Source organism: Dendropsophus ebraccatus, chromosome 6, assembly GCF_027789765.1.
Source record: "Dendropsophus ebraccatus isolate aDenEbr1 chromosome 6, aDenEbr1.pat, whole genome shotgun sequence".
In the NCBI taxonomy this organism is placed as follows: Eukaryota; Metazoa; Chordata; class Amphibia; order Anura; family Hylidae; genus Dendropsophus; species Dendropsophus ebraccatus.
This window is the reverse complement of record NC_091459.1, coordinates 129,785,277-129,810,715: the sequence shown is the minus strand read 5'-3', so window position 1 is coordinate 129,810,715 and position 25,439 is coordinate 129,785,277. Positions and strand designations below refer to the sequence as shown.

The window sequence follows — 25,439 nt, the reverse complement described above, 5'->3', positions numbered from 1 at the left end:
ATCTCTCCTCTGCTCTACTACTACCCCCAATACTACTCCTAATACTGCTCTACTATTACCCCCAATACTACTCCTAATACTGCTCTACTACTACCCCCAATAGTGCCCTACTACTACCACCATCAATACTACTCCTAATTCTGCTCTACTACTACCCCCAATAGTGCCTTACTACTACCCCAATACTACTCCTAATACTGCCCTACTATTACCCCCAATAGTGCCCTACTACTACCACCATCAATACTACTCCTAATACTGCTCTACTACTACCCCCAATAGTGCCTTACTACTACCCCAATACTACTCCTAATACTGCCCTACTACTACCCCCAGTAGTGCCCTACTACTACCCCCAATACTACTCCTAATATTGCTCTACTACTACCCCCAATAGTGCCCTACTATTACCCCCAATACTACTCCTAATACTGCTCTACTATTACCCCCAATACTACTCCTAATACTGCCCTACTACTACCCCCAATAGTGCCCTACTATTACCCCCAATACTACTCCTAATACTGCTCTACTACTACCCTCAATACTACTCCTAATACTGCCCTACTACTACCCCCAATAGTGCCCTACTACTACCACCATCAATACTACTCCTAATACTGCTCTACTACTACCCCCAATAGTGCCCTACTATTATCCCCAATACTACTCCTAATACTGCCCTACTACTACCCCCAATAGTGCCCTACTACTACCACCATCAATACTACTCCTAATACTGCTCTACTACTACCCCCAATAGTGCCCTACTATTACCCCCAATACTACTCCAAATACTGCTCTACTACCCCCAATACTGCCCTACTACTACCCCCAATACTACTCCCAATACTGCTCTACTACTACCACAAATACTACCCTACTACTACCCCAATACTACTCCTAATACTGCTCTACTACTACTCCCAATACTGCCCTACTACTACTCCTAATACTGCTCTACTACTACCCCCAATACTGCTCTACTACTACCCCCATACTGCCCTACTACTACCCCCAATACTGCTCCTAATACTGCTCTACTACTACCCCCAATACTGCTCTACTACTACCCCCAATACTGCTATACTACTACCCCCATACTGCCCTACTACTACCCCCAATACTACTCCTAATACTGCTCTACTACTACCCCCAATACTGCTCTACTACTACTACTCCCAATACTACTCTACTACTACCCCTAATACTGCTCTACTACTACCCCCAATACTGCTCTACTACTACCCCTAATACTGCTCTACTACTACCCCTAATACTGCTCTACTACTACCCCCAATACTGCTCTACTACCATTGCTATTATTACCTCCACTCCTGATACTACTACTACTCCCAAAACTGCTACTCCCCTTATCTACTACTACACCCCTCATCTTATATGCTTCTACTATTGCTACACCCCTTATCCACTATGCCTATACTACTACACCCATCAAAAAATAAATAAAAAAAATCGAGAAAAGAAAAAACGAGATTTTATTTTTTGCCCACATCACCCCAGCCCTAGGAGATGCTATGTGCTGGGGGCGGGGGGGCATTTAACTATCAGTGGAGATGCTATCTGCTGAGGGGGCAACTATCAGTGGAGATGCTATGTGCTGGGGGGGGGGGGGGAACAGGGGAGATGCGATGTGCTGGGGGGGGGGGGGGGGGTAACTATCAGGGGAGCTGCTATCTGCTGAGGGGGCAACTATCAGGGGGCTAGCTAACAGGTGTAAAACCTACAGTGAGATGCCTCCTATATTGGTGGATACTACATACTGGGTGGTGGAGGTAACTACCAGAAGAATTACCTACAGAGGGATACCGACTATATGTACTATGGAGGCACAGAGGGACCTATCTACTATATAGGGCACAGAGGGGTCTTATTTAAGGTCACAGAAGATCACCCCACCTCGAGCAGCGCGCCAACCGCTGACAAAAAAGTATCGGGACCTTAAATTGCTGCTACAATGTTTTAGCATTTGGGGCCCCACCTTCAACTTTGCCCAGGGCCACATTTTGTCTAAAACCGGCCCTGCCTGGAGTGGTGTAGGACCCATCCCGGACAGTCTGGCACCTCACCAGCACAGAAAAGAGATTAAACCAAGTGTAGAGCTGTGTGTGGGTGCGGAAGAGATAAGCCAGAGTACAATGCTTTTGCAAAGTTGAACAATTATTAGGACAAACATAGTGCAATACAAGAATAGTACTCCTGGTGGTAATACAGTCCAGTGCAATACAACAGTTATAGTCTTGCAATAACTCAGGTGCTAATAGTTGAGGTAGAGACCAGGTGCTTTTAGTAAGAAAGTGCTTTGCAGTAGAGAGAGTAGAGGAGAGGAATTGCCAGAGGGGCCTTGTCAAATGTAGAAGTGTACTCTGCCAGAACAATAGAGGTGCATAGAAGAAATAATAGAGAATACTCATACTCACTGACGACTTCTAGTCTTGACCGCCTTATGGCCCCTAGTTGCGAGCTACCCATCCTAGGTGGGTAATACGAGCTCCAGGCCTTGTTATATGAGTTGAGCAGACTCCCAAGCCTTCCCAGTTGAGAATACTCGTACTCACAGAGGACTTCTAGTCTTGACCGCCTTATGTCCCCTAGTTGCGAGCTACTCATCCTAGGTGGTTAATACGAGCCCCAGGCCTTTTTATCTGAATTGAGCAGACTCCCAAGCCTTCCCAGTTGTCTTGCGCTGCGCAGTGGAATACATAGACTTTCTGTACCTTTGTTCCACTGGGGTCAGTTCCTATTACTCCAACAGTAACTTCCCGGCACAGGTTCCGGCTTGGACAAGGTGTTTCCTGTTTGGCTTCTCTTTCTTTAGCACTGCATAGCGGTTCTTGTGCTCATCCAAAGAAACTGACTTGTCTAGTTGTTTCCCTGTTAGAGGACCTGGCCAAAGCCAGGCCCTGGCTTGGCTTCTGCAGAGACCTGTCTGTTGTGCTCTCTCTCTCTCTCTCTCTCACTGAAACTAGACTACAGACTGAATAACTCCTCCCACTGGGAACTATGGCCTAACTACAGGGGTTATCTAACCCCGTCCGTGATTAGTGTGGCTGTGTGTGTAAAGAGAGAGAGAGAGAGAGAGAGTGAAGAATATAGGCTAGAGAAAGGAGGCAAAGCACCTGCACCTATGAGTGGGTAAAAGACAACATGTGACACATAACAGTTAACCCTTGGGGACCTTCAGCTGTGCATAGAAATAAGTTACATAGAAACACAGTAGTGACATTTACTGGGAAAAACACTAACTGCAGTGGATACCTCATCCCACTTGTGTGAACCCGAGGGAGTTACCTTACTCAGGTGCAATAGAGACTCAGGTCTAGTAGTCTGACAACCCACTTGTCACATGACCATGTTCAAAAAGGGGCCCAGGAAACAATCTGCCGCTTTTTTGCCTCCCACATCTTGCTGTATATTTCTGTACAGTGCTACGATGTTGGCACTGACTGTGAGTGTAGCAGGAGCCGCTCTCTACTACATTGGTGAGAGGGTGGTGTGACATTGTTGTGCCTATACCCCCACCAGTGATTGGATCACAATTTGAAGTTCATGCCTCTTACCCACAAAGTTCTCACAGTTTTGCACCTCCTTAAAGGAGAAGTCCAGGCAGACCTCTTTTTTCACCGGTTTGGCTGTATGTGGCCACCAGCGCTGGAGCCAGGGAGGTGAGAGAATGTTATTTCTTTCATCCTCCCTGGAACTTGTGAAAAAGAGATGTCTGCCCGGACTTCCCCTTTAAATTTCCTCCCTCATCTTTGACTACTAATCCATCTGAGCTAACTGATCAGACAACAATGTAGTCTGAATAATTTCCATAATCCAAACCTCCCATCACTGTTTATTGGGATTATTCTTCATAATTTCATACCTTTATTCAACAGTTTCCCCCTGTACACCCTACACCATTATACACTTTATAGCTATGTTCACATAATGTAAGTTTCCTAACAATCACAGATGTTGTTGCCAATTTGCGACAACGGCCGTGATTAATAGGAAATTTATGTTGTGCTGCCATCTATGGAATCATGGCCGAGTGTATAAACATAGTATACACTCTGGCCGGGATCGCTAGCGGCCACACAAAAAACTAATATGTCAGTTTTGTGCGGCCGCTATTCATTGAATAGCCTGACAGTGCACACAATGGCTTCGGCGCGCACACACGCATCCCAATTCAGCACAAATGAAGATCATCCAGTCGGGATGATCTTCACTAACACCGGCCGTTCCGTAATCCGGCCAGGACACAGAACGGCCAGTGTTTTACATAGTGTGAACCTGGCCTTTATCTATATACACATATACTGGCTGGTGGCTCATGTACGTTTATGCCGACTAGTCACCTACTCAGCAGAGAAGACAGCCGGACCATTGTAGAATACAAGCACTCTGATCTCTTGTGTCACTACTATGTCCTATAGATTGTCAGCTCCTATGACCAGGCTCCTTGCTCCTTTTTGTTTCAGTACTTTATGGTGATCTTGTGTGTATGTGTGCTCTTTATTAGAATAGAATAGAATATAAATAATATGAAATGATATCGACAAGACTTAAGAACCTGTTTTTTTTTATTTATTACTTAAATATAAAGGAAACAAATGCCCCAAATCCCCCCAAACTCTGTCCATATATATTTCTTCATATTCAGTAATGGGTGACGATAGGTGTGACACATGTGCAGCCCAATGTGACCTCCTCAGTCTCCAGTCTATAGGAGAAGCTGCAGCCTTTCTGCTCCCGTCGTAGGACCATCATCTCCTGCTGCATGGGATAGGACATCAGGTCAGGATTCTCATTGCCATCAGCGTCTACACAAGCAAATGTGAGACAATTGGCCTCTGGGATTACGAAGGGAAGTCTATTGGGATCTGTGTTGAGACTGAAAAGTATAATGCAAAGAAGATATTAGAGAAAATATACTTGGTGTATTCCTATATTGCTATTGTGTATCTTGCAGATTTTGGTTGTTTTTCCCCCCTTGCCGGGCAAATTCTTTCTTCATATTTGATAAGTAAGAAGGTTCTTCTTGTTAAATTCAGTGCAGAGCCCCCTGCTACTTCCTTTCACTTAAAAACTGCAGCTGCATCCCCCTCCTCCACTGTTTTCTATTTATTGTATTACTCTAGATAGATTTTTGGGTGCTCAGTTTTCTGGGTATTTACTAGGAAGATGCTGTCAAGGAAAGGAGAACTAGAGGATGCCGGGAGGAAAAAGAGGAAGAAGAGGAATGATTAGTTAAGGCCATTCACATGCATTATCTATTGGCGATCATTACTCACATATATTATTTTAGGCCAAGATGTTTCTTGGGGACAATGAAGACGCTCAGGTTACACTGTATTGTGTATCTTTAGACCCACTTCCTGTGGCATCTTTACTTGTGGAGCTTCCAGATCTGTGCTCAAGTTTGTGTTCTCTCTGATGCTCTTTTCTATTCTCCTCTCCCTCTTCCTTTGCTATAGTCTGTGTATCTGTGTCTCCTTTCCTCTCTTAACTGTGACTTCTTGGGGAAGAAAGGAAAGGGGTAATGGTAAAAGGGCTTCAAATTATGCTTTCAGTGCGTATAGGACGCCAATGACGGTATCTGAGCCTGGGCCCACTGGAGAATCCTAAAAGTATCCCGCTGACAACACTTCCTGTCCTGAGCATTGGTTGTATATCTTTGTTATAGGGATATTGGGGGATATTTACTAACAAATCTAAAAACACGATTTTGTCAAAGATGTTTTGGCATAATTTCCAATCTAATTTGTTTAGTCAAATTTATGTAAATTGTCTAATAGCATAGTAAATGTGTCCTAAAAATAATGGTCTTTTTATTAGTCGAATAAATTCACCTGGTTCGGAGCAGACGTAGCGGTGCGCCAATATATGCGACCTTTTTAAAAATTGCGCAGTTAATAAATTTAGCTAAAAAAGAATTCTGGCGCACTTTTGATCTAATTATCAACAAAAAATCTAATTCAAAAAGTCGCATCTAATTTGGATAGTCTGGTCTAAAAAAGCTTCATAAATTCATATTAGATTTATTTTGAGCGCAAACTAGATATATTAGACTAAAAACAGGCGCAATTAGTTTGATAAATGCCCCCCATTGTGTTTGTACAAAATAATGTGCCTGTACCCACCTAAATTTAGGGTGCTTGACCTTGCTGTGAAATAGATGGTTTTTGAGTTGTTAATGGCTATATGAGTCTGGGGTTTACCAACTAAACAAATTGCTATTAAAGGGGTTCTCCAGCGCTACAAAAACATGGCCACTTTCTTCCAGAGACAGCACCGCTCTTGTCTCCAGTTTGGGTGGGGTTTCCCACTTAGTTCCATTGAAGTGAATGGAACTTAATTGCAAACCGCACCTGACCTGGAGACAAGAGTCATGTTGTCTCTGGAAGCAAGTGGCCATGTTTTTATTGTGCTGGAGAACCCCTTTAACAATTAATTTGAAAACTGCACCATATTACGGAAAGGCCACCTAGTGGAACGGCTACATCATTACCAGCTACGCCTGGAATTTACATATTTTTTATATTCTGGCTAGGGTAGTGGAATTTACACACAAACACACACACACACACACACACACACATATATAATTATGAGCACTGCTAGTAACAGAGTAAGTACATTACCGATAGTCCCAGGGTGATAGAGAGCGGCTGTGGATATTCTCCATCCTCACCAAACTATGCAGATAACTGGTGTCGAAGAGACTGGTGTCCACTGTCATAAAAGACTGCAGACGCCGATTCCTCTTTACAGGACATCTGCCTCTGTCCTCTAGGGGGAGCTCTTCATCTTGAGATCCTTCCTGAGTATTTATTTGGGATATAATGTCATCTGGTAGAACAGCTTGTGAGCAGAACGACACCAGGACAGTCACCTGAGGAATGGATAAAGAGTAAGACTTAAAGGGGTAGTGCACCAAAAAATTTTTTCTTTCAAATCAACTGCTGCCATGAAGTGCCAGAGATTTGTAATTTACTTCTATTAAAAAATCTCAAACCTTCCAGTACTTATCAGCTGCTGTGTGTCCAGCAGGAAGTGGTATTTTCTTTCCTATCTGACACAGTGCTCTCTGTTGCCTCCTCTGTCCATGTCAGGAACTGTCCAGAAAAGGAGCAAATCCCCATAGAAAACCTCTCCTGCTCTCCAGACTGGAAATAATACCACTTCCTGCTGGGCATACAGCAGCTGATAAGTACTGGAAGGCTTGAGATTTTTTAATAGAAGTAAATTACAAATCTCTGGCACTTCATGGCAGCAGTTGATTTGAAAGAAAATTTTTGGGGGTGCACTACCCCTTTAATAGCGTCCTGTTTTTAAAAGAAATCTTATTTAATCTGTCTACTACTAATATATCTCAGTGCTTCTCAAACTTTTCCTACTAGATCCTCACCCAACCAACAAAATGATGCCTGGGCCTCACCAGACTGACCAAGAGGATGCCAAGGCCTCACCATCTATGGTGAAAGTCCATGCAAATATAAAAACTGTTGCTCAGCCTACCCTCCATTTGTCTCCTAATCTCTGTATAACATTAAATAAGTACAAAATGAGTCAATAATGTTCCTAAAGCAGAGATTGTTGCAGTCAATGAAAGGACTGTGCAGCTTATGGTCACTTTAGTGAGAACTGCCGCCCCCCCCCCCCCCCCCCCAAAGCTGTGCCTTACCAGCAATTTTGCCCTGTTAGTTCCATTCCATTTTTGATCTAAAAAAGACTTAGGGAAATTCTGTGTATGAACATAGCCTTATTGTGTTTGGGCCAAAAATTGTTGTAAATTTTTGAGCTGCTGCTGGAACTTCATAGCCGGTCTGTGCAGTGACAGGCTGCTTAGCCAATCACTGGCTGTGGTGCTGTCCCATCTCGGTCAGTAATTGGCTGAGCAGCCTGTAACTGCAGAGATGGGTGTGGGAACTTCCGTGGCGGCTCCTGACAGCAGGGAAAAGCTAGGAGGACACAGAGGAAAATGGAGAGGTAAGTACATTTTTAAAAATTTCTATATATATAGCTGGGGCTGCACAGACATTGCTAACAATATATTTACTGCCCCTGCTGCACGATAGCCGAGCAGTGTAATAGGCTCTGTAAGCGAGCACCAATCTAGTAGATTGGCGCTTTCTTATCCAAAATATAGGCCCTTACACTCACCAGTATCAGGGATGTTCTTGTAAGGACCATTCTTCTTCTTCTGTCGGATGCTCTGTAGGTTGTAGAGGATCTTTTGCTCTGATTCCTGGGTTCCCGTCCTTTTCTCTATTTATCTCGGTTGCAGCTCCAGTTGCCATCCCAGGAAACATAACTTTCCAAAAAGTTTCTGTAAGTTCCAGTGTGTGACCGGTGTATGGACTGTCCGACTCTATCAGGTTATGTCAGACTCTAATAGTAATAAACCGGCCTGAGATCTCCAGCACTTCCCTAAGTAGGAGCCATAATTTATCTGGACTCTCGACGGTTATCTCAGACCATAAAGATAACGGCCCAGGGTAATGATCGTCATCGATGTGTCCTAATAAAACTATGACCTAGATTTCTTTTTGTCTTGTAATATAACTATATATCAATGTCTAATCTGAAGATGTTCTCCAATACCAATGTAATAACAATGATTTTTTATATATATTTTTTTAATTAATTTTTTTTCACATTTTTCAACAAACAAGGGATGTGAAGTAGAAATAATCCCCAATCCGGCTAAAAAGAGTACAAGATACAAAAGGACCCACAGGACCTCCAATAGGAAACATCTAAGGCACTTTCATAAGATCTAGGTCACAGCCAAACAACACAAAACATATAACATGATATCCCCCCCCCCCCACTCTATCTTGCGGACCGACCCCCCACGTTACCTGATCACAAAAGCCAAAGCAAAGGCCTCAGTCCACCACCCCGACCAATACAGACCACACACTACTGGAGTTTAAGCCTCCCCAACCTAACCGCCTGGTCTGCCTTCAAGTACCAGTCATTGTGGCGGAACAGAGAGACTACCTAAACAATTTCACCCTGGTCTAAGAAGGCACAAATAAAGGACTTCTACTTACTCATAAAATGTTACTTTTTTGGTCTTACATTGTTCAGTATCTAATTGATCCATTTTCGGATATTGTTTGGGATATAACCTCAGAAATGGGAGGAATGGATGGCTGCAACCACTGGGCCAGTAAGCACCTCTTATCTACCACCTGGGGCAGGCTGTCAAGCGGTTGGGAACTAGGGATGGTCCGAACCCGCCAAGGTTCGGGTTCGGATGAACCCGAATGCTCGGCATCGGATTCCTGCTGTCTGCCCGATCCGTGCAGCGGGCGGATGCAGTGGGAGGACCGCCTGGAAAAATGGGATTCAGCCTATGGCTATGGCTATATCCCATTTTTCCAGGCGGACCTTCCGCTGGATCCGCCCGCTGCACGGAGTGGGCAGACAGCTGGAATCATTACCGAGGATTCGGGTTCGTACAAACCCGAACCGAACTCGGTTCGGACCATCCCTATTGGGAAGTAGGCAGGGAGAAGCCATGAGCAATGTTATTTCTTTCTCTGCCAAGAGTAGTGAAAACTGCTCCAAACATTTTTGGTTCAGAAAAGTGGTTAGTCCTTTGGATTATCTGGAACTTCCATCAATTACAAAGACAACTCTGTAACGTAAATGGAAACTATTTAATGCATCTTTTCTCCTGCAGAGGCACTGTGGGGGAATAGAACATATGCTGCTGTGTACCCCCCGGATCATTACAGCTGATCACTCTGTGATCAGTTTATTTTTGGGGAATCCTGATAAAAGAAGATTGCCCAAGTGTGGTCCAGATCACTTCCTCACCTAATAAGTAATTTAGTGATCTATGAACATTTGTATGGGTGGGGTGTAAACACTTCAGGTCTAATTTCTATATAGTTTTAATGGAGCAAAGACTTACTGAGAATTCTTATAAACCCCTCTTTCTTTCCTCTTGTATAGAAAAAGTGTCCTAATTCCCCTTAAGAGAGTCTGTACAACCCCCCCCCCCCCCCCCCGAGAAATAGAGTATCGCTTCTGCAACTCATACGCAGCCAATAAAAACTCTATCCATGTAATGGTTTATAATCAGAAATGTACTGGGTCAAGCTCTTTCACACGTTCAGTGATTTTTCTGGGCCGCAAAACCTACCGCATTTTTTCCTCCGTGATTCGTGGAAAATCATCTGTAACTGCATCCGTTTCCGTATCTGTGAAATGTGAATAGTACTAGTTTGCTTAGATTTGATCTGTGGTTTTTACCAACTTCACGGATGTGTCCGTAAAAAATAAGGGTCCCATATAATTCTTACTGCAATCACTATCTGCACTAGGACATGTCCTTTTTCTTATGGAACGGATTACGGATCAAGATTGAAACGGACTGTGTGAATAGCCCAATATAAACCAACGTGCAGTAAATTGAACCGTGATTGCAGACAACTTTACTAGGAGTGTGAATAAGGCCTATGTGTTATAGTATGATCGTATAAGGTTGAAAAAAGACAAGCGTCCATCAAGTTCAAACTAGAGAAACCCTACTGTGTTGATCCAGAGGAAGGCAAAAACCCTTATGAGGCAGATGCTAATTGCCCCATCACAGGGAGAAAATTCCTACCGACTCCAAAATGGCAGAATAATCCCTGGGTCAACGTCCTATCACATGAAATGTCTGAAGGGAGAGAGGCAGGTCCTGAGAGCATTCACACAGGTTTTGAGATAAAAATACGGAATCGGTCCATAGAAAAGTATGTTTTTCTTTTATGTATTCAAGCCCTGAATACCCCTCTAAGTATATAGCATCACACAACGTCTTCTACTTCCCAATCCTATTGGGTATTACAAGCTCCCGATTGGGTTTATGACTCCTTTTATCTCTATCAGATAACCAGATGAGTAGTATCCACTTGTGGTTAATCAATAATGAAGGGATTCCATAGTGGAGATGTTCCTGGTCCTGACCTGTAAATTCTCACAATATTTTCTATTAATTTCCTTAAGATTAAAATTATATCACAAAAAATACCCCCAAGCCATTAAAAGGGTAATATTAGGTGATGAATATTTCAGTATTTCAGGAAAACCCAGGAAGAGCTGTGATCCTTATATAATGGGCCCTGGAGTCAGCAGCCCAGCAGAGTCCATCGGCAGAGCATCACCGGAGCACATCTATAAGAACAATGGCCGCCCACTGGGGAACATCAATGGTGAGAACTATGGTCCACTTTTATGCCATTTCCCCACTATGTTAGGTAATTATTTAGTAAGGAATATTTGCTAATACTGGTCCAGTGCTGCCAGACAGTACCTTGGTCTGTACTGATGTGGGGCAACAACCCTAAAACAACTGTCTACAGATGGGTCATCCCTCCTTCTAGCCAGGTTTAAATCCCTAGTCATCTTGGAAGGCTTCTTAGAAGCATTAGATAGTAGAAAACTGCTCCATCTTATTAGTCATTGTAACCCTTCCTCTTACTATTATACTGTACGATGTTGATAAGTCCATAAAGACCTCATCTAACACATATGATGTATATAATCCTTAGGTTCTTTCCATATGGCTTCTTCTGGGCCTCAGCTCTTGTGTCCATGGAACAGGCGAGCAGATACCTGGTGCAGATGGGTGGGATGTCCCTGCAGTGTCTGGTGGGGATTGTCTGTTCCCACCAGACACTACATTTCCATCACATGTAAAGGTTAATATGAAGGTCAGCAGTTCTGCTCAGCTCGTAGCTGATGGTGTGAGGGGTCGCTCAATATCTCCATGGGAATACAGGTAAATATACATGGAATATTAGCCTATTATACAGTATTATGATATTATCTTTATTGTCATGATTATTAGAATTTTTTTGAGACTTATCATGATAATTGCCCTGTTTCCAAATCTCGCCTCGATGTGCAATATTTTTCCCCCTGATATGTATAATTTCTGGTTCTCATCTTCCATCAGCTCTAATGTGGACCATAACAGGCTCCCTTTGGTCATCAATGAGGCCAGATGTCTCCACCATGGCTGTATGGACTCTGAGGGTAATGTGGACCTCACCATGAACTCAGTCCCCATCAGACAGGAGATCCTGGTCCTGCGTCGTGAGATGAGAGGATGCCTCCCTGTGTATAAGATGGAGAAGCAGATGGTCACCGTGGGCTGCACCTGTGTCCGGCCCATCACCCGCTACCTCATATAAGAGACAACATTGTACCTTTTACTAATGAAAGTCAGAATTTATTTATTACATTGTGTTACAAAAATATTCTTGCAATGTCTATAACTATTGATATAAATGTTTTATTTTAAATATTTTATTTATTTTTTACAATTACATTTTTAATACTTTACACTATGTTTTAAAATATTTCTTGGGATTTTTTTTATTTATTTTTCACAAATATTTGTCCTTTTCTGTATTTTTTATTATGTGGATTATTTCATAATTAAATTATTTATTGGTTCTGTTATGGTAATTTATTAGAACTATTGTTGATATTTTTTTTATATCTATATATTTAATAAAACCATTACCCCAAAAGGTTACATTATTTTCTATAAATTTTTTTTATTGCCTTCGCAAAATATCTTCGTAATGAAACTGCTTTGGCTCGCAGGAGGATACTCTTAAAGGTGTTGTCCAGGCCTAGAGAAAAGGGATGGCTTTTATAAAATCTTGGACAACCCCTTTAATGGGTTATTTCACCTTTAGCGGAGAACTACCTAACACTAGGCTATACAATAAAATGCAATTTTATAAGGGATGGACAACAGGACTTTACAGCAAAGTCAAAACAGGAACCCTTCCATGTGCAGGCTTACCAAAGGGTGGCATCAGAGAGCTGCTATGAATATTTTTCTTCCCAGAATTCCCAGTTGAAGATGAACAGCCAATGAGTCTATTTTGTTCTAAAAACCCATTTAAGGTTTCACCATCATTACAGATGGGGATTCTTTATTGTAAGAGCAGTGAGACTATGGAATTCTCTGTCACATGAGGTTAAAGTGGTAAGAGTATAATGAGCCCCTATAATGTTGGTATAAACCACCCAGGACAGACAATCCTACCATTGTGGCTGCGGCGGACACCCGCGGGCTAGGCCAGTGCTGCACTCGTTCTTCCCGCCGGCACTCTGTAGTAGACGCCCGAGCCCATGTTCAGGGGCCCGGTGCTGCTGTCTCTTCGGCGCCACCTTCTAGGGTGCACGCTGGCTCTTAAAATTTAAAGGGAAATTACATTCCTAATTGGTTAATTGCACCCAACACTCCCCCATAAATCCAGGCACCTCCTTGACCCCTCTGTTGGAGCCTCTGCATACTTTCCTTATCGTGTTGTCCTAGCTGTCTGTGATTCCTGCCCATGGTTCCTGCCCCCTCTGGGTCCAGCCATGAGTGGTGCTGTCCTGCCCCATTGATAGTGATGGTACAGCGGATCTGACGATCCTGTGGACCATTTTCCCACACCTTGCTTGATAACATTGCAGCTATACGGGAATGGGACTAACCCTGGCTGGGCATCGTCACCTAAGGTCCCATCCTTGGCCATGCACTTCTTGTCGATTGACTCCTCCTGTATTGTATGTATGATTTGTACCAGAAGATGGCAGTAGTAGATTAGCCTGAAGCACCACAACAGTGACCACTGCAATGTAACAAATGGTTGACCACAAACCAAGTGTGGTCATTTATCTAAAGATCTACGTTATCAAAACTCACCATATAAGTAATAAACTAAGGTCAACTAAGATTTATTTATTGTAAAAAAAAAAGTTGAAAAAATAATACAAAGGATTATTTTATAATACTAATAGTAGTAAAAAGCAAAAATTAGAAAAAAAACAGCACCAAAATTCTAAAAAAAATATTTTTAACATAAAAAACTTGATTTAATAGGTCAATAGGTCATTTTCTGTTGATACATTCCCTTTAAAGAGGACATGTAAGCTTTCCTAAAATCAAAGTTTTTAGAAAATGCTTATATTTTCAAAAGTTTCTTAGAATTCTGTGTGTGACGGCCCTCTGTTATCCCTCCTGGAAATATAATGCTTATTTGACGACTGGATGTTGCCATTCTACTAGTCGATAATGTCCACATGAAACACAGTTGGCACTGATTGGATACTGTCAGGGTTTAGGGACACGCCCCATTGACAAAGGGGATTGAAACACCCAGTTGTTAATTTAGTCATACATTTCCCAATGTCATTAGGTGGTCAATTTTTGCCACCAGCTGTAACTGTGTTGGTGGTCTGGTCTGATCAGTTATGTAAAAATCTTAATAAATTTTGGGTAACTCATATAACTTTATACCTTCCAACTTTTAGAGCAAAAAAGCAAAAAGTAGATTCTTACTATACTATCACACTGTTACTGACCATATCCAGTGTACCAAGACCAATAATACCAGTATATAAAAAGCACATATTAGCACCCCACCTTCACCTCATGGTGACTAATACTCCCATACCATTTCTAAAATCCAGTATACCAAGACTAATAATACTATTAGTATATAAATACACACTGTTATCATTACACCGTGACCACTACCATTACCACCAATACCACCATACCATTACTAAAAAAATTCACTGTACACAGATAATTATCACCCCATACACTGACTCATATAGAGGTAGATACCAAGGATGCATAGGCTTTGCACACAATGTAAGTGATTACAGTGCAGTCACATACAGTGACTCACAGGGGGTATAACTTCTGATTGGAGTTGCTCACCTTTCCTTTCTTCTCCATTTGGCTCAACATCATAAAACTTCGCCTGGCGGCTACTGGTCTCCGCAGAATCTGCCAAACATTTTAGACTTTGTTGCAGCACCATTTTAGCCTCTTTACAAAGTCCACATCATTTTGTGCCCACCATAATTTTACACATGTAGGAGAGCTGCACATTATCCTGACGTTTGATCTCTTCTTTATTCCTCACGCTATGATCTGATGTGAGGCCAGGCCTCTTCTTCATCCCTTGATACTAGGTTCCTATACATGCGCACTATATCTAGAAGAAAAGAGAGAGAAGACTAAGTTTAAAAACATGCAGGGAGACCCCACTTCCTACTTTTGGTATCTATAGCCCTAGGTATTTAGTGAGTATTTCAACAGTAGTGACTATATTTTAAAGGGGTACTCCAGCAAAAAATAAAAAATCAATCAGTTTAAGAAAGTAATTTAAAGATAAACAATATTTTTTCCAGCTCTCGAGACAGAAAAGAATACACAACTTCCTGCAGGACACACAATAGCTGATAAGTACTGGAAGACTGGCCTTAAAGCCTTAGGGTAAATTCACACGGGCGTCTCGCATAAAAAGATCCGCAGCTAATCCGCAATACACGTATTAATAATAATAAGAATAATAAATGTATTGCGGATTAGCTGCGGTTTTTTTTATGCGAGACGCCCGTGTGAATTTACCCTTATAGTTACAGGTTTCAGGAAACAACACCCTATTTCATAGCAGATGAATCTACTGTGGTGTCCCAGCAAAGGGTGCTGTTTCTTGGCACCTGTGTAAAGTTTTCTCTCAGGTTAACCAGTGGGAGATGTAGTACCTTATTTTGCCCACAAGGTGTCACTACTGGTTATAGTGTACAAAACAAAAAAGGAGTTTACCTCCGCACAGACCGCATGAACCAATTAAAAATTATTTTATTGATAGTGTTCGTCATCCACAGGTAACACGTTTCTGGAGCGCTGGGCTCCCTTTCTCAAACTTCAAAAAACCTACTGTTTATGTCTTTTATGCATGACTGTAGAGCCTAGGGTTAACTGTTGTATGTCATTTGTTGTATGCTGACCAGTTGCAGGTGCTCTTTTTTTTTGTCCTATCCTGTTCTTCTTCTCTTACCCACACTCAGCCCCACCACTCACAGGAGGGTTTAGATATAGCCCCTGTAGGAGGAGTTAACCGTGTGGAGGAAGTGAGTTCAGTGCAGTACTAGTTTTCAGTGCGACCAAGTTCCTGCAGAAGTTAAGCCAGGGCCTGGCTTTGGTCAGGACCCCTAACAGGGACCAGAGACAGATGCAGCAAAAGACTTTATTATTTGTACAATTAACCACTACAGTTATGCAGTGCTGAGCTCCAAGTAGGAGAGAGAAGCCACCTAGTATCACCCTAGCCCACTCCAGGAACCTCTTGAAAAAGAGCAGGGCAGACTCCTGAAACAAGAGAAGCTGACCCCAGTAGGACAAAGCTACCAGAATAGGTCTGCGTATCCTACTGCACAGTGCAAGACGACCTGGTAATCTTTGAAGTCTGCTACACCCAGATAACTGAATACTGGGGCTCGTGCTACCCACCTAGGACGGGTTCTATGCAACTAGGGGGCAGAAGGCGGTCAGACTATAGTCTAAACGTGAGTACGAGTTTCACTTACAGATTCCACAGATTCAGAGGGGAGGGCTCCTCTGACAACTCCTCTCCTCTTCCTTCTCTTCACCAAGCACTTACTTCTAACAAGTACCTACTTCTAAAAGCACTGATTTACTCTACTGTCAGCAACCACCTTTGTCAAGATTTGCACTACCCGTATTGAGTGTACTGTTCACCTGCAACGTTTTTCAGTAATCTATTTTTGTACGAAACGCACAAGACTCTGTCTTGTATTACTGCACCCACACACACCACTGTCTACCTTGGGCTATTTTTCCCCTTCTCTGTGGGTGGTGGTACCAACATCCCGGGTGGGTCTACTACCACTCCAGGTTGCTGTGACAAGTGCCCAAGGGACCCGAAACACTCCCGGAGATTGATGACCATTTGGGGATGTAAACCGGCCAAAAAAGGTACCAACATCACACCTGTGTACTACCACAGTACTGGCGTTACGAAAAACAACACGACACTGGCGAAGTACTACATTACCCCCTTCTCTTTAAAGGATAACTCTTTTAACCCAGGAAGTAGCATCCTTCTATGTCATGAGTAAGCCTTGGGCAAGTCTATAGTGAGAGTCCCCAATCACCCAGCCTGTGTATCTCAGCTTCCTAGACACCCGTGGATGTGAACTGCAGATAAAGAGTCAGTTCACACCACAGTCACCCCTGAGTTATAAGGGTATTGAGGATCATTAGTCTTTCATAATACCTGCATATCAAATCTGAAACTTCAGCTTGAATGTTTAGGTGGCAGCGGATGTTAAAGAATTTTCCAAATATGTTTCTGAGGTGATAAGTTCTGGGAATTTTTAAAGAAACAAAAATTTTCCTATGTATAATTCATCCATAGAAGCTTTAACCAGTGACGCATAAAGAGGCCAAACTATTTCTAGGACTGGGTTTGCTGTATCACTGACCTAATTTCTAAGACTGCAACATGCAAATTCTGTGGTTGTAGTTCTAGGGATCCCATCATATGTGGTTCAATCGAGAATCGTATCTTCCATAGCAAGTGCAGAGTATCCTATATTTACCGTATCTTAGTTTAACCCTTTACATCATCTTGTATATAGTGATATGAAGCATGCTGGTATAACCTGGGTATCTCCTGTGTATAATTATGTATGTACAGCTAGTATAACCTGGGTATATACTGTATATAGTTATATATGTACAGCTGGTATAGCCTGGGTATCCCCTGTACATAATATTATATGTACAGCTGGTATAAGCTGGGTATCTCCTGTGTATAATTACAGTATATATGTACAACTAGTATAACCTAGGTATCTCCTGTATATAATTATATATGTACAGCTGGTATAACCCGGGCTTCTCCTGTATATAATCATATATGTACAGCTGCTAAAACCTGGGTATATATGATATATGGACAGCTGGTATAACCTGGGTATCTCCTGTATATAATTATTTATGTACAGCTGGTATAACCTGTATATAGTGATATGAAGCATGCTGGCATAAACTGGGTATCTCCTGTATATGACTATATATGTACAGCTGGTATAACCTGGGTATCTCCTGTATATAATTATATATGTACAGCTGGTATAACCTAGGTATCTCCTTTATATAATTATATATGTACAGCTGGTATAACCTGGGTATCTCCTGTATATAATTATATATGTACAGCTGGTATAACCTGGGTATCTCCTGTATATGACTATATATGTACAGCTGGTATAACCTGGGTATCTCCTGTATATAATTATATATGTACAGCTGGTATAACCTAGGTATCTCCTTTATATAATTATATATGTACAGCTGGTATAACCTGGGTATCTCCTGTATATAATTATATGTGTACAGCTGGTATAACCTGGGTATATACTGTATGTACAGCTGGTATAACCTGGGTATCTCCTGTGTATATATATTTACATCTGGTATAACCTGGGTATCTCCTGTGTATAATTATATATGTACTGCTGGTATAACGGGTATCTCCTGTATATCATTATATATATACAGCTGGTACGAGTTATATATCTCCTGTATTTAGTGATATGGAGCATGCTTGTATAATCAGGGTATCTCTTGTATGTAATTATATATGTACAGCTTGTATATGTTATATATCTTCTTGTATATAGAGATATAAACAATGATGGTATAACCTGGGTATACTGTATATAATTGTACATATACAGCTTGTATATGTTATGTATCTTCTTGTATATAGTGATAGACACAATGCTGGTATAACCTAAGCATCTCCTATATATAATATTATGGAGCATGCTGGTATAACATGGGTATACTGTATATAATTGTACATATACAGCTTGTATATGTTATATATTTTCTTGTATATAGTGATAGAAAAAATGCTGGTATAACCTGGGTATCTCCTATATATAATATCATGGAGCACACTGGTATAACATGGGTATACTGTATATAATTGTACATATACAGCTTGTATATGTTATATATGTTCTTGTATATAGTTATATACACAGTATTGGTATAACCTGGGAATTTCCTGTATATAGTGATATGGAGCATGCTGGTATAACCTGGATATACTGTATATAATTGCACATATACGTCTTGTATATGTCATATATGTTCTTGTATATAGTGATAGACACAATGCTGGTATAACCTGGGTATCTTTGGAATCCCTAAATTCTAATTACATCTGAAAAAAGGAAAAACCCCATACGGTGAGCAAACATCGTCCGTTCTTATCAGTAATTGTTTACCTGGGCGGCTGCCAGATGCCTTATATCCACTCCTGTGTTTTATCAAGAATTGTATGTCCTGAAATGTAGGTCACAAACTCCCATATAACAATCTCTATCTATCTCAATGACCTGGTATAACCCAGCTGTGCTCTCCTCTTGGGTCTATATCAATACCGGAATACTTTACAATCTATAGAGTCATGTTGGCACTGAGCTTAGGATTCTGGGTTATATCAGGTTAATAAGAACTAAAGCTATCTGATCCGATGTACAAGACACCTCCAAGACACGAGACTGTTAGCACTTCTGTAGTATAGAAGGTGGCCGTGTGTGGTCCACAGAAGACCCGGGAGCAGGGATGTGGGTGAATTCTGGTGAAGCCATGCCCTTAGTGCTGGAGAGGGGGGCCACGTTGTATACGGCCAAGGTGTATATATCTATATCATAAAAATCAAAGTCTGTCTGTCTGTCTGTCTGTCCCATATAGACTTCCAAACGCCTGAACCGTTTGACCCCAAATTTGGCACACAGATACATTGGGTGCCCGGGAAGGTTTTAGCGAAGGTCCCGTCCCCGCCAGATGTACAGGAGGGGAGGGGGAGGGGAAAGAGCGGCGCCCCATAGAGATGAATGGGAAAATCTCCTCACTGCAAACACAGGAGATATAATTAGCTGCAGGTGCCCAGAGAAAACGGCAGTTGGAGCCTTAGCAACCAATAGGATTACTGCTTTCATTTTCACAGGGAGTTGTGGTTGCTAGGGAAGCTGCCTCACACAGGACCTCCTACTCCATCTATACAGGTATACAGGGCAGTATTACCAGCTGCTGCTGCCCTAAGCACTAAACCTGAGGATGCCCCATCCTCACCCACCAATTAGCATCAGGACTGGTAGGTAATAGCTCCAGATGTCACATTTAACACCGCTACACCAGACCTGACCAATACCACCATACTGTGACTGGATAACACCGCCACACCAGACCTGACCAATACCACCATACTGTGACTGGATAACACCGCCACACCAGACCTGACCAATACCGCCATACTGTGACTGGATAACACCGCCACACCAGACCTGACCAATACCGCCATACTGTGACTGGATAACACCGCCACACCAGACCTGACCAATACCGCCATACTGTGACTGGATAACACCGCCATACCAGACCTGACCAATACCGCCATACTGTGCTGGATAACCAGACCTGACCAATACCGCAATACTGTGACTGGATAACACTGCCACACCAGACCTGACCAATACAGCCAAACTGTGACTGGATAACACTGTCATACCAGACCTGACCAATACCGCCATACTGTGACTGGATAACAACTCCATACCAGACCTGACCAATACCACCATACTGTGACTGGATAACACTGCCATACCAGACCTGACCAATACCGCCATACTGTGACTGGATAACACTGCCATACCAGACCTGACCAATACCGCCATACAGTGACTGGATAACACCGCTATATCAGACCTTACCAATACCCCCAGACTGTGACTGGATAACACCACCACACCAGACATGACCAATACCACCATACTGTGACTGGATAACACCGCCATACCAGACCTGACCAATACCGCCATACTGTGACTGGATAACACTGTCATACCAGACCTGACCAATACCGCCATACTGTGACTGGATAACACTGCCATACCAGACCTGACCAATACCACCATACTGTGACTGGATAACACTGCCACAGCACCTCCACCAACTCTATACTACAGGTATACAGAACCCCAAACTATACACTACAGGTATACAGGATCCCCGAACTATATACTTCAGGTATACAAGACCTCCACCAACTCTATACTACAGGTATACAGGACCCTCTATACACACTGACACTTTATACCTGGACAGCGCCGGGTACATTTTCTAGTATATATATATATATATATATATATATATATATATATAATGATAGAGCTGTGAACCTTTTTCCCAGGTGAAGAACAGCTTCCATTGGTGGTGCCCAGGAAAATCAATGCTCCTTAAAGGGGTTGCTGGGGGGAGAAGACGACAGCTGAAGCCTTCTGCTCCAAGACACTGACTTCAGTTTTTTCTACATCTTGGAAGTGAAGGTGGCCATACACCTTATGTAAGCCAAACCCACTGCTCACGACAGATTCAGGCGTCAGTCTATGGGATATGGGGCCCCCCGAGCAACCACCGACAGATGATGTAGTTGGTGATAGGGGTCGGCCTGGATGAAAAATCAGAGCCCCTCCTGAGAGTCGGCATTTCTTATATTTCCACCCTTGGTTGGCCTAATTGTTGACTTTCTAGCGCTCCCTCTTGTTACTGTCGCTGCAGTACTCGTCTTTTTCCTGTTTGATCTCTTATTTTGCTTTGAATATTGTAAAATGTTAAATAAAGTCTTTGAAAAAAAAAAGAGAGAAAACACGGCCCATCCCTATGTTAAGAAAATGATAAACCTACAAAGGTCGAACCCCCTACCCCTCCCTGGTGTCTTACTTTAGAGGGGATGGGGATAAGTTGATTTTGACTGGACCACCTCTTTAAAGGGGTACTCCGGCACTGATAAAAAAAAAAACAATCAATCAATCAATTGTAAACATAGTTTTCTCACTTACCATCCCTCCTGAGTCTGTCTCTGTTTGAATTTCTCACTGTTTACAGGTCTCTGAAGCTCTAGTTGGTGTCTTCATTTTTTCTTTACTTCCTGGTTTGGGCTTTCCCATGATGCACTGTGTCTTCTGTGATGTCTAACTGACTCTGTAAAACTGTTAGATGGCTTACATCTTGCTCAGCCAATCAGAGCTAAGCAACCTGAGTCATCTGACAAAGGTGAGGCTGGCTTTACAGGGCTTAGATCCGACTCCCTCTTGATGATGTCATTGTCACAAAATGGCTTCCACAGAGCAGCCTGGGGTCAACAGTCATTAGGTAAGAATGAGTTTACGTCACTTCCTGGTGGGGGATCGAGGGGGAAAAGATAGGGAAGGGGGGCAGATAGGTAATTGAAGCCTATTAAAAAGTTATATAATTTTGTACTGTGTTTCAATTACTGGGAAAAAGCTGATGTTATACTTCACTTGACCAATTGACATATAAAAACATATATATTATAAGTAGATTTTTCTTTAGTTTGTGGCCTTTCCCCAAGGCAATCCTAAAGCACATGCCTACAGGCCTATAGGTAAATCTGTCTTTTGATGGAAACGGACCTTCACTCTGATGGACTGAAAGATCAGTGGATAATATGGATAATAAATGAAATGGCATTAGTATTACTTCCCCCTAAGACATTGTATAGGAAAAAGGTTAAAGTTTCTGAAGTTACGATGATGAAATCGCGCCTGGTACCAAGAAACCTTTCTTCACTGATTTCTGCAGTAGCGGAAACTTTGGCGGTTAAATTTGATTACCAGACTTTATATAAAGACACACGACCACAGCGTCTAATAATAGCTTTTATTACTGACGTAATTTATTCTTTCCAACACAAACCCTCAGGTTGCTTTTACCAAGTATGGGTCAAAGGGTTGGACCGCCGGCTAAAAATAAATACTTGCTTGCTCTCCTGATGAGCGGTGACTATCTGGGGACCAGCGCTCGTGCACTGACATTGTTTGTCAGCCATTAGTGTTGAGTGGAGTCGCCAAACTGTTCGAGTTTGGCATTGTTCACTGATCCTGAATGGGATCTGACTCCTGGGATCTAAGAAGTTGGATGCCGCCCTTGGGAGTCCTGGAAAACATATGTGGTGTCCCACCACAGGGTGCTGTCTATGGCACCTTAGTCACTCCCTCAGGTTCATATGAGTAGGAGATGTAGTATTGTGTTTTCTACTACTGTCTCTAGTCAACCTACTGCACAGCTGAAGGAGAGAAAAGGGTTAAACTGTTTGTACCAGGTGTTATATGCTGACCAATACCAGGTGCCAGTTCTCCTCTATCCTATCTCTTCTCTTCTCTCTCTCACACACACTCAGCCCCACCACTTACAGGAGGGTTTAGTTTAGCCCCTGTAGGAGGAGTTAGTTCTTGGTGGGAGGAAGCTAGGAGTTAGTGGTTGGAGGTCCAAGCGGACGGATTTGTGTGAGACCCTACTCAGTTACAAAGTTCTCCTACTAAACACTAAACTATGCAGGGCTAAGCTCTACTAGGAAGAGAGTAGCCACATAGGAAACATCTTGCCCATGCCAGGAACCTCTCTAAAACATGTAGGGTAGTTACCTGAAGCAAGAGGAACTGACCCCATTAGGACTAAGCTACCGTGAAAAGGTCTATGTATCCTACTGTGCTGTGCAGGACAACTGGGAAACCTCGTAAGTTTGCTACACCCAGATGACCGACGACCTGGGCTCATATTACATACCTAGGACAGGTATCCTGCAACTAGGGGGCATAAGGCAGTTCAGAGCATGTATAGGCATGTGTAAGTATGAGTATTTTCTTATCTCTTTTGTCTCTACACCTGTTCTGGCAAAGCGCATTTACTATTTTGGGCAGGGCACCTCTGGCAACTCCTCTCTTTCTTTCTTTCTTTCTTTCTTTCTTCCTTCAAAACACCTACTACTACAAGCAGTGGTTCTACCTCAGTGTCACCACCATTATATGTCAAGATTTGAACTGTTTGCATCACGTGTTCTGTTGATCCTGAGTTATTCTACAGTAAAGTATTATATTTTTACTAAAACACATGGGAATCTAGCCTATTCTATTAGCACCTGCTCCTACACACGATCTTATACTTGGGTTATCTCTTTGTTCTGTGAGTGGCGATACCAACAACTCAGGGTGGGTTCACTACCACTCCAGGCTACTGTGACAAGTGCCCAAGCGACCCTAAACTCCACTGAAGGTTACTGACCATAGGGGCAGCCAACGACCATCAATATCCATCTATCTAACTACCATCACACATGAATATAGCCAGAGCCCATAGGCTGTATCCATGTTTTCCACGACTTCCTAAGACGGCATCCAACTTCTCTAAATGCCAGGAATCAAATTCAGAGCACTAAGGTTTGAAGAATGTTGCCGAACTCGAACAGTTCCAAGTCTAACACTAATGGCTGACGAACAATGTTGGTGAAAGAGTGCTGGTCCTATTACACGGGACAATATGGGCTGATAATGGCCTTTTTTTTAATAAGGGCACCCATGGCTGATTCTACAAAACAAAGACCCCACATAGTTACCGCTCATGAGGAGCACATAGTAATTTTTGCTTTTAGCCGGCGGTCCAACTGTTTGACCCATACTTGGTAAAAGCAACCTAAGGGTTTGTGCAGACCACCTTGTGTTGGAAAGTATAAACCATACACACTATTTGTGCCAAAAAGGAAACCAGTCAGGTGGAGACATATGTAACAAAGTATAAACTATGCCAGTAATTATTATATAGCTATTATTAGACGCTGTGGTCGTGTGTCTTTATATAAAGTCTGGTAATCAAACTTAACCGCCAAAGTTTCCGCTACTGCATAAATCAGTGCAAAAGGTTTCTCGGTACCAGACGCGATTTCATCATCATAACTTCAGAAACTTTAACCTTTTTCTATACAATGTCTTAGGGGGGAACTAATACTAATGCCATTTTATTTATCTTCTTTATATCATATGATTTGCACAATAGTAAACCTGGGGCACCGCAGATCGGCATAATTTGGCGGGAGAAAAAACATGCCATGCGCCCACTTCTGGCTCAATGTAATCTTCCGACTACATAGTCTTCGTCAGCAACATAAAGTTCTTTACCCTGAGGGGTATGTACTGACCTAGGCCCAGGTAGAGTTTGTGGGTATACTGTGGCCTCTTACACCGGGACGTCACAAGAATAAAAAGCTTCCTTCTGGAGACTGGACCTGGATTTCAGAGAAGTATAGCCTATAAAATTAGATATAAGCACGAAAGTACTCTCCAGCTCGCTTGATTACTTTTAAACCTTTATTGTATAATGTTTAAAAGGCCGACGCGTTTCGGGCTCTCTTGCCCTTATTCATGGCCGCTACTGACGCCACTCTGCTCACCTTTCTCCTTTATCATTGTAGGGCATGGACAGGGAATAGTCCCCCCTTATATTTTGGGTGACGACTTCTTAATTCATGGGTCGTCTCGGGACCTCCTGACAGAGAGCCATGAATAAGGGCAAGAGAGCCCGAAACGCGTCGGCCTTTTAAACATTATACAATAAAGGTTTAAAAGTAATCAAGCGAGCTTGAGAGTACTTTCGTGCTTATACCTTGTTGGATGCCCTTGGGTCCGGGGGTTTTTTCTCGCGTGCTCGTGGAGAGGCATACAGCCAT

At 42.5% G+C, this 25,439-nt stretch overlaps 1 protein-coding gene across 1 annotated transcript; it reads right to left on the bottom strand.

Moving 5' to 3' along the window:
• Positions 1-4,592: 4,592 nt before the first annotated feature.
• On the bottom strand, positions 4,593-8,392 carry LOC138795090 (interleukin-17F-like). Its single transcript, XM_069974047.1, has 3 exons — positions 8,176-8,392; positions 6,654-6,904; positions 4,593-4,903 (listed from the first exon to the last, which is right to left on the bottom strand). Exons 1-3 carry the CDS (start codon positions 8,203-8,205, stop codon positions 4,669-4,671), a joined length of 516 nt encoding a protein of 171 aa, XP_069830148.1. The 5' UTR covers positions 8,206-8,392; the 3' UTR covers positions 4,593-4,668.
• Between the last annotated feature and the right edge of the window lie 17,047 nt (positions 8,393-25,439).

What these genes read in the sequence shown, in the direction of transcription:
- LOC138795090 (XM_069974047.1), bottom strand. Translation starts at nt 8,205, where the DNA reads ATGGTCCTTACAAGAACATCCCTGATACTG. An exon ending in CAAGAACATCCCTGATACTG is followed by an intron (nt 6,905 to 8,175) that starts GTGAGTGTAAGG and finishes TCCATTCCTCAG; the next exon opens with GTGACTGTCCTGGTGTCGTT. An exon ending in CTATCACCCTGGGACTATCG is followed by an intron (nt 4,904 to 6,653) that starts GTAATGTACTTA and finishes TATACTTTTCAG; the next exon opens with TCTCAACACAGATCCCAATA.